The sequence below is a fragment of the Pristis pectinata genome, chromosome 9, assembly GCF_009764475.1.
Source record: "Pristis pectinata isolate sPriPec2 chromosome 9, sPriPec2.1.pri, whole genome shotgun sequence".
In the NCBI taxonomy this organism is placed as follows: Eukaryota; Metazoa; Chordata; class Chondrichthyes; order Rhinopristiformes; family Pristidae; genus Pristis; species Pristis pectinata.
In genome coordinates this window covers 98,338,862-98,354,569 of record NC_067413.1, presented here as the reverse complement: position 1 = coordinate 98,354,569, position 15,708 = coordinate 98,338,862, and the positions used below count along the sequence as shown (strand labels likewise).

Below are 15,708 nucleotides of genomic sequence, written 5' to 3'. Positions count from 1 at the left end.
GCATATAATTTCCTGGAGTCCTCTGGGATCTTGCTTGTTGCTAGTGAGGATATAAAGATCTTCGTCAAGGTTCCAGCAATCTCCTCTCTTGCCTCTTCCAATAAAATGGGATATATAGGACATAACCTGGGACAACCTTATAAACTTGATTGAGTTTTTTGAAGAGGTGACAAAGGTGCCTGATGAGGATAAGATAGTGGATGTTATCTACATGGACCTCAGTAAAGCATTTGATAAGGTCCCTCATGGTAGGTGGATTCAGAAGATAAAGGTGCATGGGATCCAGGGTGAATTGCAAGTTTGAATTCAGAACTGGCTTGCCCATAGAAGACAGAGAGTAGGGGTGGAAGGCTGTTATTTCTGGCTGGTGCTCCGTGAACAGTGGTGCTCTGCAAGGATCAGTGCTGGGACCTGTATTGTTTGTGATGTATGTCAATGATTTGGATGAAAATGTAGATGGGTGGATTAGCAAGCTTGCGGATGACACCAAGATTGGTGGAGTTGTGGACAGTGTAAAGGACTATCAAAGAATACAGCGGGATATAGATCAGTTACAGAAGTGGCAGATGGAGTTTAATCTGGGCAAGTGTGAGGTGATGCATTTAGCGAGGTCAAATGAAAGGAGAAAGTATACACTTAATGGTAGGCCCCTTAACAGCATTGAGGTACAGAGGGATCTTGTGGTCCAGGTCTGTGGTTCACTGACAGTGGCTACACAAGTGGATAAGGTGGTAAAGAAGGTGTATGGAATGCTTCCCTTCATTGATAGGGGTGTTGAGTATAAGATTAAGGAAGTCATGCTGCAGCTATACAAAACTTCGGTCAGACCACACTTGGAGTATTGTGTGCAGTTCTGGTCGCCCCATTATAGGAAAGATGTGGAGACTCTGGAAAGGGTGCAGAAGAGGTTTACCAGGATGCTGCCTGGATTAGGGTATGAGCTATAAGGAAAGGTTGGACAAATTTGGGTTGTTCTCCCTGGAGCGTCAGAGATGAGGAGAGATCTGATAGAGGATTTTAAAATTATGGGAAGCATAGATAGGGTAGACAGTCAGAATATTTTCCCCAGGGTAGAAATGTCAAACACCAGAGGATATGCTTTTAGGTTAGGGAGGGGAAGTTTAAAGGTGACATGAGGGGCAAATTTTTTATGCAGAGGGTGGAATGGGTTACTGGGGTAGTAGTGGAAGCAGGCAGTTTGGTGGAGTTTAAGAGGCTCTTAGAGAGACACATGAATATGAAGGGAATGGAGGGATATGGATGAGGAGGACACTTAGTATAAATTGGCATTAATATTGGCACAACATCATGGGCCGAATGGCCTGGACAGTGCTGTACTGTTCCACATTATATTTCCCATCAGGCCCTGGGGACGTATCTACCTTAATGCTATTCAAGAGACTCAGCACCATCTCCTTCTTGATCTCAAGATGCCCTAGCACATTAGCATATCCCACACTGCTCTTACTATCTCCATGCCCTTCTCCTTGGTGAATATCGACTCAAAGTACTTGTTTAATACCTCGCCCACATCTTCTGACTCCAAGCATGATACCCTCTCTCTCATTATCCTCTTGTTTTTAATGTAAGTATAAAATGCTTTGGGATTCTCTTTGATCCTACTTGCCAAGTTCATTTCATGAGGCCTTTTAGCCCTCCTAAACCCCTGCTTGAGTTCTTTCCTGTTTTCTTTATATTCCTCAAGGGCCTTGTCTGATTTTAGCTTCCTAAGCCTTACATATGCTTCCTTTTCCTTTTTGACTAAAATTCACAACCACTCTCGTCACCCAAGATCCCCTTACCTTGCCATTCTAGTCCTCCCTCCTCAGTGGAACATGCCAGTCCTGAACTCTGATCAGTTGGTCTTTAAACAACTCCCACATGTCAGATGTGCACTTGCCCAATAACAGCTGCTCCCAGTTAACTCTCTGTAGCTCCTGTCTAATAACGTCATAATTTGCCCTACTCCAATTTAGTACTTCCTTGTAAGATCCAGACATCCTTATTCATAGCTATCTTAAAACTTAAAGAGTTGTGATCACTGTTCCCAAAATGCTCTCCCACTGAAAGGCCAGTCACCTGGTCAGGCTCATTTCCCAAAACAAGGTCCAGTATGATCCCTCTTCTAGTTGGACTATCCACGTACTGTTTCAAGAAACACTCTTGAATGCACTCAAGAAATTGTGTCCCATCTAAGCCAGTTGTACTAAGGAAGTCCCAGATTATGTAAAAGATTAATATAATCAAACCAAATCGACATGGTTTCATGAATGGCAAATCATGTTTAACAAATTTGCTCAAATTCTTTGAGAAGCAGAGTCGACAGAGGGGAACTTGTATATGCAGTGTATTTAGAGTTCCAAAAGGCATTTGATAAGGCATCACTTAAAAGACTGTTGGACAAGATGAGACCTCATAGTATTGGAAGAAGTGTCAATATAGATTGAAGATGGGTTATTACAAAGAATAAATGGATCTTTATTGGGCTGGAAGAATGTAACTAGTGGAGTGCCCCAACGATCAAGTTCTTAGCCTTCAATTATTTTTAATTTATATTAATGACCTGGAGGAAGGAGCAGAATGTAAGGACTCCACGCTTGCCGATGACACAAAAATAGGTGGGAAGACATGTTGCAATGAGGCTTTTAGGACTTTACAACTGGATATAGATAGATTGAGTGAGTAGGCAAAAACTTGGCAAATGGAGTTTAATGTGGGAAAGTGTGAGATTATGCACGTCTAAGAGCAATGTGAAGGCAGACTATTATCTAAATGGAGGAAGATTGCATATGAGCCAAGTACAGAGGGATCCAGGTGCTCTTGTGTACAGATTGCAAAATGTTAGGAGGGAGGTGCAGCAAGTGGTTAGAAAGGCAAATTGCATATTGCAACACACAAAGGAGCTGGAGGAACTCAGATTTCAGATGTGTTGGCCTGTTTCCGCACTGTATAACTCTATATAACTCTGTGACTCTTTATTAACATCATTAACCTGGCTTAATTTTATCAATTTCAGTGAATTAAACCTATATTCCCCTTGTATTGTAATTTGTTGCTCTAACCATGAGAATAAAATAAGGGTATTAACAGCCAATCATTTACTAACTGTACTGTGAAGGTGCTCCCTTTTTCCCACCTCAAACATATGAGATATTGGCTCAGAAGAGATTAACTGCTCAATAAGATTGTGAGGTCTGTTTACAAAGGAGGCTGCATGATATGGAACCCAAACAAAAGTACTTGATTAATGTCTGTGTAATATTGCAGTCAACTTTCTTTTCAGTATGTTTGGGAGCGATTAACATCAGGGTTTAAACACAAGAACTTTCGAACTCGTGAAGGAGTCTGTCTGTGTCTCATTACCACACTCAACACGTAAGTCAGAAGCTTATTTTGTTCAGTTGTTAATATGTGAATACAAATATTGTTGACAGTTAAACTACAGTGTTTTTAAAAGGATTACAGCAAACTTTCCTCAAAGAAATTAAATTATATGTCAGCAAAAAACATTTTCTGGGAGAGAAATGTGCACAGGGAAAATGGACTCTCATTTATCCATGCCTTTCATGGTGGAGTACTCCTAAATACATATTTCCACTGATATTCTTAACCAAAATAATTGGTGTGTCAGTGCCATTTAGTATTTATGAAACTATAGAGTTGTGCAGCATGGAAACAGGACTTCAACCCTCTATCTGTGCTAATCCCACTTGCTTAGCCAATATCCCTCTAAACTTTTCCTATCCATATACCTGTCCAAATGTCTTATAAACATTGTAATTGTACCTGCCTCTTCTACCTCCTCTGGCAGTTCTTTCCAATACCACCACCCTGTGTGTGGAAAAGTTTGCTGCTCAGGTCCCCTTTAAGTCTTTCCTCACTCACCTTAAACCTATGCCCTAGAGCTTTAGACTCCCCTACCCTTGGGAAAAAGACTGACGATCTATGCCTCTCCATTTTATAAACCTTATTATATAAGATCATCCCTCAGCCCTTCTGTGCACCAGGGAAAACAGTCCCAGCCTATCCAGTCTCTCTTTATAACTCAAGCCCTCCAGTCCAGGCAATATTCTTGTGAATCTTTTCTGCTACCTCTCAAGCTTAATCACATCCTTCCTATAGCATGACAGCCAGATTGCACACAATACTCAAGTGCAGCCTAACCAACAATTTGTACCACTGTAACATGGACATCAACGAATTGGTGATAAGTGTTTCACAGGAGGTAATTGATAATTATTTTTTCCTGAGATTTATGTACTGCATGTTGGATGCTGGTGTGCAGAATTTAAGATTATCTCATTGCTTCCCTTTTTAAAATCTTTCAGTCTTGGAGTATAATGCAATATATTTTAAAAGAGTTAGATCTGATTCATAGTTGAAAGTGAACTACAGATTTATTGATAAAAGTTACATACATATTTAGGTGTATAAAGTTTCCTCATTATCTTTACCTATTTACATTTTAATTGTCCTGTAGAAATTTGGCTATTGGATTAGAGTGGGGCTGTTGTTTTCTGTGTGTGTTTGTTTTTAAATAATTGCAATCTGAATTTGTTCAAAATTATTGCAACCATTTTTTCCAGTTATGGAGCACAACCATTGACGTTAAGCAAAATAGTACCACACATATGCAATCTACTTGGGGATCCAAATAGCCAGGTATGTATTTTTCAGTATTTCTAACATTGAACATATGGTGTTGTAAATGTACAACATAATAAAGCTGTGTAGTATTTTTCAGTACCATTTTGAAGCGCCATTTTTGAGAACTCCTCCAATGATTTTCCTGAAAACAGGTTAATATTGTGTACCAAATATGTTAAAATATAGCAGAAACTGATAATGTATCAGGAAACGTGAATGATTTGGTGGCATATTAACTTTCATATCAGGAGTGTTCTTGAAGCTTTTTGAAATTATTACACAGTAATGAACCAATCAAGCCCGGATGGTGTCCTGGCCGTGTCCTTAGCTCCAACGCAGATCAGCTGGTGGGGGTATTTGTAGATATTTTTAACCTCTCCCTGCTTCAATCTGAGGTTCCCACCTACTTTAACTAGACCACTTTCATCCCGGTACCTAAGAAAAACAAGGTAATGTGTCTGAATGACTACCGCCTGGTGGCTCTGATGTCCACCGTCATGAAGTGCTTTGAGAGCTGGTCATGGCACGCATTAACCCCAGCCTCCAGACAGTAACCTGGTGTAGACAGCCAATTGTGCCCAAGTCTGGCAAAGAATTGCATAATTAGTCATAGAGTAATACAACATGGAAACAGGCCCTTTGGCCTAACTCTTCCATGCCGACCATGGTGCCCACCAAGTTAATCCAATTTGCCTGCATTTGGCCATATGCCTCCTATCCATGTACTTATTAAAATGTCTTTTAAATTTTGTTATTGTAGCTGCCTCAACCACTTCCTTTGGCAGCTCATTCCATATATGCACCACCCTCTACGTGAAGAAGTTGCCCCTCAGATCCCTTTTAAATCTTTCACCCCTCACCTTAAACCAATGTTTCATTCGTTTTAATCTACCCTGATAAAATTGTCAACATACTTCATTTTGCTTCAGAGGACATTATCATCTTAACAGAAGAACAAACTTGCTATTTTGTAGTTCCTTTCACATTTTCAGACTCCTTCATGGACAGTTAACTCTTCTGGAAATATAGTCCTTTGTTTTGTAAATCAGTGTAGAGTAGTGCATTTGTATGCAGTTACTCTCCACAACTGAGACAAATTGGAAGTTATCTCCTTGTGGTGCTTATTGAGGGGTGAATGTTTGCATGGACTTGTTCTTGTTTGAAATAACAGTTTTGTGTCCTTGCATCTTCTAGAATGGACCACTAAGTTTACTGTTGAATGAAAGATAGAATTCCCTGTAATGCAAAGCTCTGTCAGTGCCACAATGCTGAATGCCAGAATGTAGCCTGAAACTACACACTTCTCATTCAAAGTGCAACCAATGAGCCAAGTTGAAGCACTGCTCTATTTTGCTGAATATCCTTACATGTAAATATATTCAGACGCCCCAGTTGAGAGAAAATCCAGCTATCACCCCTTGACATTCAATGGTATTACATCACTGAATCACTCACTATCAATATTCTGGGGGTTACCATTGACCCGATACTGAACTGGAGTAGCCATATATACAAAATGTCTACAAGAGCAGGTCAGAAGCTCGGAATCCTGTGACAAGTAACTCACTTCCTAAATCCCCCAAAGCCTGTCCACCATCTACAAGGGTCAAACAAGGAGTGTGATGCAATATCTTCCATTTGCCTGGATGAGTGCAGGTTCAACAACTCTCAAGAAGCTCAACATCACACAGGACATAGCAGACTGCTTGATAGGCACCCCATCCACAAACATTCACTCTCTTCACCACCAATGCATAGTATCAGCAGTTTGTACCATCTACGAGATGCATTGCAGCAACTCACCATGACTTCTTAGGCAGCACCTTCCAAACCTACAACTTCTACCAGCTGGAAGGACAAGGGCAGCAAAAGCATGGGAACACTGCCACTTGGAAGTTGCCCTCCCAAGAATATGTAGATCATTTCTGAGGAGCAAATTAGTAGCTTAAGAAAACAATAATTCTTACTTGGAAATGCCGTCCCTTCGCCATCGCTGGGTCGAATCCTGGAACTCTCTCCCTAACAGCATTGTGGGTATGCTACATCTCAAGGACCACAGCAGATCCAAAAGGTGGCTCACCATCACCTTCTCAAAGGCAATTAAGATGGGCAATTAAGTGCTGGTTTAGCCTGTGAAGCCCACATCCCTTGAATGAATAAAAAAAGGTACAGTTTGCGAATAATCTCACCCAGCAATTCATACTTACACCTGTTGATTTCTCCCAGTCATTTCTGAAAATTACACCATTTTCAAGCTTTATCAGAATGGAGAACTTGGTGCCTATAACAATTTGATGCGTCCTTTGCAATTATATTGTTTTAGTTGGTAGTTAGATTTAAGAAACTGTTGACATTTGGTGTTCATCCACAACTTTTATTAACTTGTTGCACACTTCATACAGTGTTACTAAATCAGACATATTCTTCATTCTATACATTTCATAATAACTGAACAACAGCCTGAACAAATGGGTGTAATTATTCTTAAAAAATATTGTTATCTTCAGCTATTAGTTTGCTCCTCAGAACTGGTCTCCTTCATCTCCTCAGAAGGTTCCAGTGAGCAGCTCAAGTGGAGGTTTTGTAGTTGTGATCTGACACAGTATTGGTTACTTTTATTATCTGTTGTGGCATCTTGGTTTAATTCTGCCCTTCCCAAATGTTTTGTGCTCTGCACTTGCAGCCCGCATTATTTAATGATGCTATTTGTCAAACTATTTGTCATCCTTGCCCAGAAACACTCTGCTCATTTTGTTCACCTCCCACCCCAGCTGCCAGAATCATATAGATTAAGTAGTGACTTGCATCTTCAGAAACTTTGGTTCACTGGCCATAGGTTTATCTCAAAGATTTTTTTCCAACCCTTACCCCTGAAAGCTGCCCCCACCCCCCCAACCACCCCACTGGTTGTAAAATCGTATACGCTAAGGAGTTTATTCATCACCTCCACAGGTAAGGGATACAGCCATGAATACAATGGTGGAGATTTATCGACATGTTGGAGAGAAAGTCCGAGCTGACCTTAGCAGGAAAGGAGTTCCACAGGCACGGTAAGATTTTTCAATGACGTAGTGAAGATCTGTCATTTGATATATTGCATGTTTAATATTGCTATAGAGTTGTACAGCACAGATATGGGCCCTTCTCTCAGAGGTTTATGAATCTGTGGAATTCTCCACCAGAGAGAACTATGGAGATAGAATCATTGAATATATTCAGGTTGGAGATTAACAGACATGTAAGACACAATGGAGTCAAGATGTGTGAGGGAAGAGCAGGATAGTGGTGTTGAGGCCGAGATTGGGTAAGCCACAATTTTATTGGAAGGTGGACACAATCATAGGGCTGATTGGTGTACTCCACTTATTTCTTAAGTCCTTATGGCTAAAAATATGAGCACATGATTACATAAAGTTAAAATGGTTCATGTGAGTACCCTTCAGAAGTGTTTACTAACGTTCCCTCTCTGAAAACAAATCTCTGCCCTTCGGCCCACCACGGTCATGCTAGCACTTCTGCCCATCTACACTAATCTCATTTGCCCGCTTGGGGCCCCGTATCCTTTTATGCCTTGCCTTTTCAAGTGCCCGTCTAAATGTCTCTTAAACACAGTGATTGTATCTGACTCCACCAGCTCCACTGGCAGCGAATTCCAGATATCAACCACTCCCTGTGTAAAATAAAACTGTCAACTCCAATTCCTTTTAAAACTCCTTCCTCTCAAGTTAAACCAATGCCCTCTTCTTTTTGATACCTCTACCAAGGGAAAAAATTATAAAAGAAGTAGATAAGGCAAATAAATTTTATATACCTGTGAGTAGAGATGAAGTCCCCTGGGCCTATATAATCAAGTTCAGAATGAGAGGTGATCTTATTGAAATATACTGAAATCTGACAGTGCTTGACCGAGTAGATGCAGGGACGGTCTTTCTCCTGGCCCAAGAGTCACAGAATCATATATGGGATCAGCTGTTTAGAACTGAGGTGAGGAGAGATTACTTCACCCAAAGGCTGATGACTCCTGAGAGTTCTCTATCTGAGGCGGGTGGAAGCTTCGCTGATGAGTACTGTATATACAAGACAGGGATTGATAGGTTTTTGAATATTGAGGCAATCATGAAATCCGTGGTTAGTCCATGATCTTACTGGATGGCAGAGCATACACAAATGGGTGAATGACCTACTCCTGCTGAAATTTCTTATGTTCTTATGTCTTGATCTTTATGATAGAAGACTTCAAGTTGTTTAATTATTGGAGGAGAGAAATTTGAGGATGTTTTAAGATGTTTTGTAGTGAAACAAAGCCATGATATTTTACATTCCAGGATGACCTTTCAATAGTGATGTTTTGGCGAGGGTATCGAGATCTAATTGAGCCTTATCTGGTCTCGTTATAATGCAAAAGATGAATTAACTATGCTTTTGTCAAGAATATTCATCCATCTCCCTTGCTCTTATGAGACAGAAGGTGAGGACTATTCTGTAGTGACAAATGAGATGATGCAAAACTGCTCAGCAAGAGAGATTAATGTCTTAACTAAGGCAAGGGCATCAAAGATGGTAGAGAGGATGTAATTTAGTTGGCAGCTGAAAAAAATGTCATGGAGGATTGTGTGCCAAAACCTGGGAATTGTAACTTCATTGGTAAATTACATGTTTTATTGGGTGTAAGGGTTGCTGACAAGGACAGCATTCATAATTTCCCTCAGAATGGTGGTGGTCAGCTGCCTCCTTGAAATTCTGCTGATGGTTGGGGAGATCTGTAATTTAAAGATGATGACAGGGTAACAATATATCTCCAAGTTTGAATAGTGCCAAGTTTTATTTCCTGCTTAGAAATAAGTGGGATTAACAGGAGTGAGAAGAATATAGGGAATGATGTAAGGAACTGGTGGGCTTGAGTTATAAGAAGAGACTGGATCGGCTTGGGCTTTATGCCCTGGAGTGTGGGAGGCTATGGCTAGAGGTATATAAAATCATGAGGGGCATAGATGAGGTGAATGATCATAGTCTTTTTCCCCAAGTTAGGGGAGTCAAAAACTAGAGGGCACAGGTTTAAGGTGCGAGAGGAGAGATTTAAAGAGAAGCATCGAAATGGCATTCGGCCCAACTCACCCATGCCAATCAGTGGGCACCCTTCTGTATTAATCCCCTCTCCTAGCACTTGGTCCATTGCCTTCTCAGATAGTGATTCAAATGCTCATCTAGATACTTCTCAAGTACCATCAGCAACTAAGCTTCAACCACAGTGTTAGACAGTGCTTTCCAGGTACTTACCACTCTCTGGGTAAAAAAGATTCCCCCTCATCTCTTCACCCATACCCTCAATGTATGTCCTCTAGTTTTCTCTACCTCTGATATGTGGAGAAATTTCCTACAGTCTACCCCATTTATACCCCTCATAATTTTATATATCTTAATCATGTCCCCTCTTAACCTCCTCTGCTTCAGGGAGAACAGACCTAGCTCCTCCAGTCTCTCCTCATAACTGAAATACTCCATCCCCAGCAACATCTTGGTAAATTTCCTCTGCACCCTCTGGAGCACTATCAAATCCTTCTTATCAATGGTGACCAGAACTGCACACAGTACTCCAGCTCCACTTGAGGAAGTTTGTGTGTAGAGTGCAAACCCATCATTATCATACTATATGTGTTCAAGGGTTACATTTTTCAGAACAGTTTACTTAATGATTTGGACTGGATTGTTGTAAATATAATTAGAGATTTTTGAGGTAACACTAAATTGGTTAATATAGTTAACATTGAACACTGCAAACAAGAAAAGACTTGGTGATAGACATTTGTAAATTGCAAATGAATAAGATATTGAGAAGTCAGGGTGTCGCAGTTCTGCAAATTGAATAAAAAGCCCACTGACTCTTGACAAACCCTATGTTAAATAGATTTGCAGTGAAAATCCCATGCATAACGTTTTGTGTTTCTGCAACTTGATACAATTCAAGTGCTATAAAGAATTATTGGAAAACATTCACTACTTGTTCTAGTGCTGGTAATATATTGTTATTATTTGTAGCTCACAAAACTGGCATGGCCTATTTATTGCTATATTGCAACTGATTAGTTTACTGTGTGAGAGTGTTAGTTCTATTAAACATCGAGAATTATTTTGCAATGTGCACTAATGTGATTTACATTTTCAGTTTACAGATACTGTTTGGAAAATTTGATGATGTGCTGGAATCTGGAAACATGGTTTTGAGTTACGGCCATGGTAAATATATAGAAAATGCATGTATTAATTCTTTTTAAGTTTTTTGAATGCTGCACCAGCATATCAATGCTAATTAGCTATTGAGTGCATTACATAATTTCATTTCAAAGAGCATTATATATAAATATTTATTTATATAAATAAATAAATATTTTAGCTGTCCATTAAGAGCAAAGTGGTGGTTTGTTCATATATGATAAAGTGTTCTGTGAACTTTGAGCTACAAAATTGATTTACTTGATCCTTAGTTGCACTTAAATTACTACTACCTGTGTATCTTCAGAAAACTTCATGTACTAAATAGAATGTGTCCAAGTATATTCTTAAATGCAACTGTGTGTTGATATTCCAATGGAACTAAATTATGCCTAATTTTGGAACATTTTGTTGCACTTAATAAAGATTCAAGTGTAATAAATGTGTAGCAGCCATTTGCATTTCAGAAAAAAAATGTTCTGATTTGTTCAGTACCTGGGGGAGCTGGGGGGTGGGGGAGGAGAGACAGTGATGGAAATTAGCCAGAGGACATGTATGAATTTTCCTTATGAATCATATTAAGAAGAAATGGTTTAAACTGTTGTTCAACGGTAAGTTTAGTAAAGATTAGCAAAAAACAAGGCAGACCTTAATAAGGTTGAAATTTCTTGGAAAGCCAACTGAAGCACCAGACAGGAATGACTGTGGACATCAGGCCTTACAATGACCGCAGTTCTGGTTGGAACTGCCGATGCCCAGCGATTAAGTCCCAACCTTTGTGCATTAACTGTCTATGCAGAGGTCCGGGCTTACTAACAAATTCATAAAACATAAGAGTCCAACAGCAAGGCTCAGTCTTGCTAGGATTTTCCAATGTGATGATGGAGAATGGCTTCTCCCATCTTGCACCAAATCAGACCAGGCACAGGTTCTCACCCCACTGGTTAGGGATAGTAGGGGGAAGATTTAGGAGGCCATGGGACAGGTCACAAGTTTTTAATAGAGTTTTTACAGTAATATGTAAAAAAAAAATATTTTTTGCTATAACACATATTTGTAGTTTAACCTTTTTTTAATTACTCTTTCTAGTATATCAAATTATTTACTTCTCTCAAGTTTTATGTGCTTCTGAGTGTCAGAAACATTTAAGATCATCAAAGTCAATTGTAGATTTTATGTTCAGCAAAGAACTTCCCCAGCTTTGTTGACTAATAGGGGCTGCATCAGGTGCAACTATTGTTGAGATCATGCCTTGTTGCTATGGAATGTAGAGGCCCTGTGAAATAGGGCCTCTGCATCAGGACAAGGTAATTCCCAGCATTAAGCAAGCTGCCATTCATGATTATGGGTAGGGAAACCTGGCCAGCAAGATCTGGCCTATTATTTATTTTGGCTTCATGGAGGTATTTGATAGAGTCACAGAAACACAGAAAATAGGAACAAAGGTAGACCATTTGGCCTTTTGGTCTGCTCTACCATTTGAAACAGTCATAGTTGATCATCCACTCCAGTATCCTATCCCTGCCTTCAGCCAATATCACAGAGTCACAGAATCGTACACTATAGAAATGGGCAATTCGGCCCACCTCGTCCACCCGACCAGTGGACATCCTTCCATACTAATGCCATCTTCCAGCACTTGTAGATGACACTAAAACAGGTGGAATCATAGACAGAGAAGGTTATCAAGAACTACAGCAGGATCTGATCAGCTGGGTAAGTGGGTTGAGGAATGGCAAATGGAGTTTAATTCAAAATGCAAGGTGTTGCATTTTGGAAAGTCAAACCAGGATAGGACATTCACAGTGAACAGTAGGACCCTGGAGAGCTTTGTAGAACAGAGGGCCTTAGGAGTACAAGTGCATAGTTCCCTGAAAGTGGTGCCACAGGTAGACATGCTGGTGAAAAAAGCTTTTGGTACGGTAGCGTAGTGGTTAGCGCGGCGCTATTACAGCACCAGCGATCGGGGTTCGATTCCCGTCGCTGTCTGTAAGGAATTTGTATGTTCTCCCGTGTCTGCGTGGGTTTCCTCCGGGTGCTCCAGTTTCCTCCCACATTGCAAAGATGTACGGGTAGGTTAATTTGGGTTTTAAATGGGCGGCGCGGACTCATTAGGCCTGAAGGGCCTGTTGCCACGCTGTAAATAAAATTTAAAAGAAAAATTTTTTAAAATTTAAATTTACGCTGATCTTCATCAGTCAGGGCGTTGCATAGACGTTGGGATGTTATGTTGCAGTTGTACAAGATGTTGGTAAGGCTGCACTTGGAGTATTATCTTCAGTTTTAGGCACCCTGCTTAAGCTGAAAAGAGTGCAGAAAAGATTTACGAGGAAGTTGCCAGGATTTGAGGGACTGGGTTATAGGGACGGGTTTGGCAGGCTTGGACTTTATTCCTCGGAGTGTAGGAGACTGAGGTGGGGAATCAAGAACGAGAGGGTATAGGTTTAAGGTGAGAAGGAAAAGATTTAGTAGGAACCTCAATAGGCAACTTATTCACACAGAGGGTGGTCCATATATAGTAAAATCTGCCAGAGGAAGCGGTTGAGGCAGGTACAATAACAACATTTAAAAGACATTTGGACAAGTAATGGATAGGAAAGGTTCAGAGGGATGTGGGTCAAACACAGACAAATGGGATGAGCTTAAATGGGCATCTTGGTTGGCATGGACCAGTTGAGCCAACGGGCCTATTTTCATGCTGTATGACTCCATGACGCTTAGTCCAGAGCCTTCTATGCTTGGGTTTAAGTGCTCATCTCGACACTTAAATGCTGTCAGTGACCCAGTTTCAACCACTCTCTCAGGCAATGCATTCCAAGTACTTAGCACTCTCTAAGTGAAGAAAGTCCTTCTTGTATCCCCTCTAAATTTCTTACCCCTTACCCTAAAATCTGTGCCCTCAAGTTATATCTACTTCTGATTTTGGGACAAGTTTCCTGCAGTCTACCCATTCTATACCCCACATAATTTGAGATACCTCAATCATGTTCCCTCTTAACCTCCTCTGCTGCAGGGAGAACAGACCCAGCTTCTCCAGTCTCTCCTCATAATTGAACTGCTCCATCCCAGGCAGCATTCTGGTGAATCTCCTCTGTACCCCCTCCAGTGCTATTGTATCATTCTTGTGTCACAGTGACCAGAACTGCACGCAGTACTCCAGCTGAGGTCTGACCAATACTTTTACAAAGTTGGAGCATAACATTAACTATCTTCAAGAAAAAAAGTCAGTACGACTATGGTAACTACAGAGGGATCTCCCTGCTCTTCACCACAGGCAAAGTTGTCTCTATAGTCCTCCTCAACTAGCACCTCTCAGTGACTAAAGGGCTGCTTTGAGAATCACAATGTGGATTCCTTCCATCAAGAGGCACAGAGGACAAGATCTTCACTGCATGAGGTTGCACTAGTTACTTGGGACTTGTTGTCGAGCTTTGATGGCCTCCTTCTGCAAGGTGTATCCTCTGGGTATCTGTGTATCCTCAGAGGTGTATCCTCTGGTATTAGCATATCTGATTCAGACAAATGAGCCTGATGGTTGTCTTTCTGAGATGGTACTCATTCCTCCAAATTGTCACAGTCTCCTTGTATGATCTGAGGTGTGGTTTGACATATTGTGTGTGTCTGGAGCAGGATATCTGGCTGCGTGAGGGGCTGGAGTTAGGGTTGGAGCATGGAAGACCAGGTGTCAGGAACAGATCCAGGACCCGCAGTGCTTGTATAACAGTTCCCGTTAACAGGCCAGGTTCACTGGAACATTTATTATGCTACTCTAATATGTAAAAATGTGAAGTCAAAGTTTGTTTGGATATTAATGGATTAACATCTAATAGTCCAGAAAATTTGCTCATCCAGCACCACCAAGATCCCAAGGGTGCTGGATTATCAGAGTTTTACTGTAGTGTGCAGTGATTTCTTATGCCTGTTAGAAGTCTATTTGTATATTCTGTTGGCTGACCCTCCAACATATTGAACACTCCAAGAATCTTTAATTAACGGTCTCGTTGTAGTATTGGTCCCTTATCATCAAAGCATTGCAAGTTTATTGCTGGGACTATCCTCTGGATTTGTTTCATTGCTTGTTCGTGAGTATCCAACCAGCAGTCTTCCACATCCTTAGTCAGCTGAATGGCTCACACTTTTCATTCATATGGGATAGAAATTTGCCCAGATAGTTGACCAACCACAGGAAATACGGTATTCTGCAACATCTGTTGGCTCAGCAGAGATAATGTGAAGCCAGATTGAGCAAAGGCCTTCTTTCAAGGCCTTTGCTCAATCTGGCTTCACATTATCTCTGGTGATCAAGTGACCCATGAAAGATACTTTATATTTTGCTCATTCAAGTTCAGTTGCTGTGCCTTGCATCTGTTCATCAGGACTCTGTCTCTTTCACAGTTTTTCCTTCTCCAAAGAACAATCTGATGTTTACCCCAATGAGATCTTCAAAAGCACCATCTTGTCTTTGCTGAAATTCCTTTGGTGCTGTGTTGAACCAAAAAGACATTCTTCTATACTGCTATCTACTGAGTGTGATGCTAAAATAGGTTAAATGTGACATCTTCTTGTCCAGTTGTGCATACTAAAGCCCATTTGTTACCCATCCAGGACACTGAAATGTTTGTTCTAATAGGATCTGGCAAAATACCTTCCACTGTTCTTATAGCAGGAGCAGTAACAACATTTATGAGGCATCTAGACAGGTATTTGAATGAGCAAGGTGTAGAATATTAATAATATGGAATTAATGCAGGCAACTGGAATTAATATAGGTAGGCATGATGGTCAGCAGAGACACAGTGTGCTGAAGGGCCTGTTTTTATGCAGTACAACTCTATGGCTCTATGATAATGG

The 15,708-nt window shown here is 40.7% G+C and overlaps 1 protein-coding gene across 27 annotated transcripts in view; it reads left to right on the top strand.

Moving 5' to 3' along the window:
• The window catches only part of clasp2 (cytoplasmic linker associated protein 2), a 251,826-nt gene that overhangs the window by 28,982 nt on the left and 207,136 nt on the right, over positions 1-15,708 (top strand). For all 27 annotated transcript variants that reach the window (XM_052023838.1, XM_052023829.1, XM_052023823.1 and 24 more), the window contains exons 4-7: positions 3,284-3,375; positions 4,587-4,662; positions 7,600-7,697; positions 10,811-10,881. In XM_052023838.1, the coding sequence (XP_051879798.1) occupies positions 3,284-3,375; positions 4,587-4,662; positions 7,600-7,697; positions 10,811-10,881 (337 nt within the window). The remainder of the gene's footprint in view (positions 1-3,283; positions 3,376-4,586; positions 4,663-7,599; positions 7,698-10,810; positions 10,882-15,708) is intronic.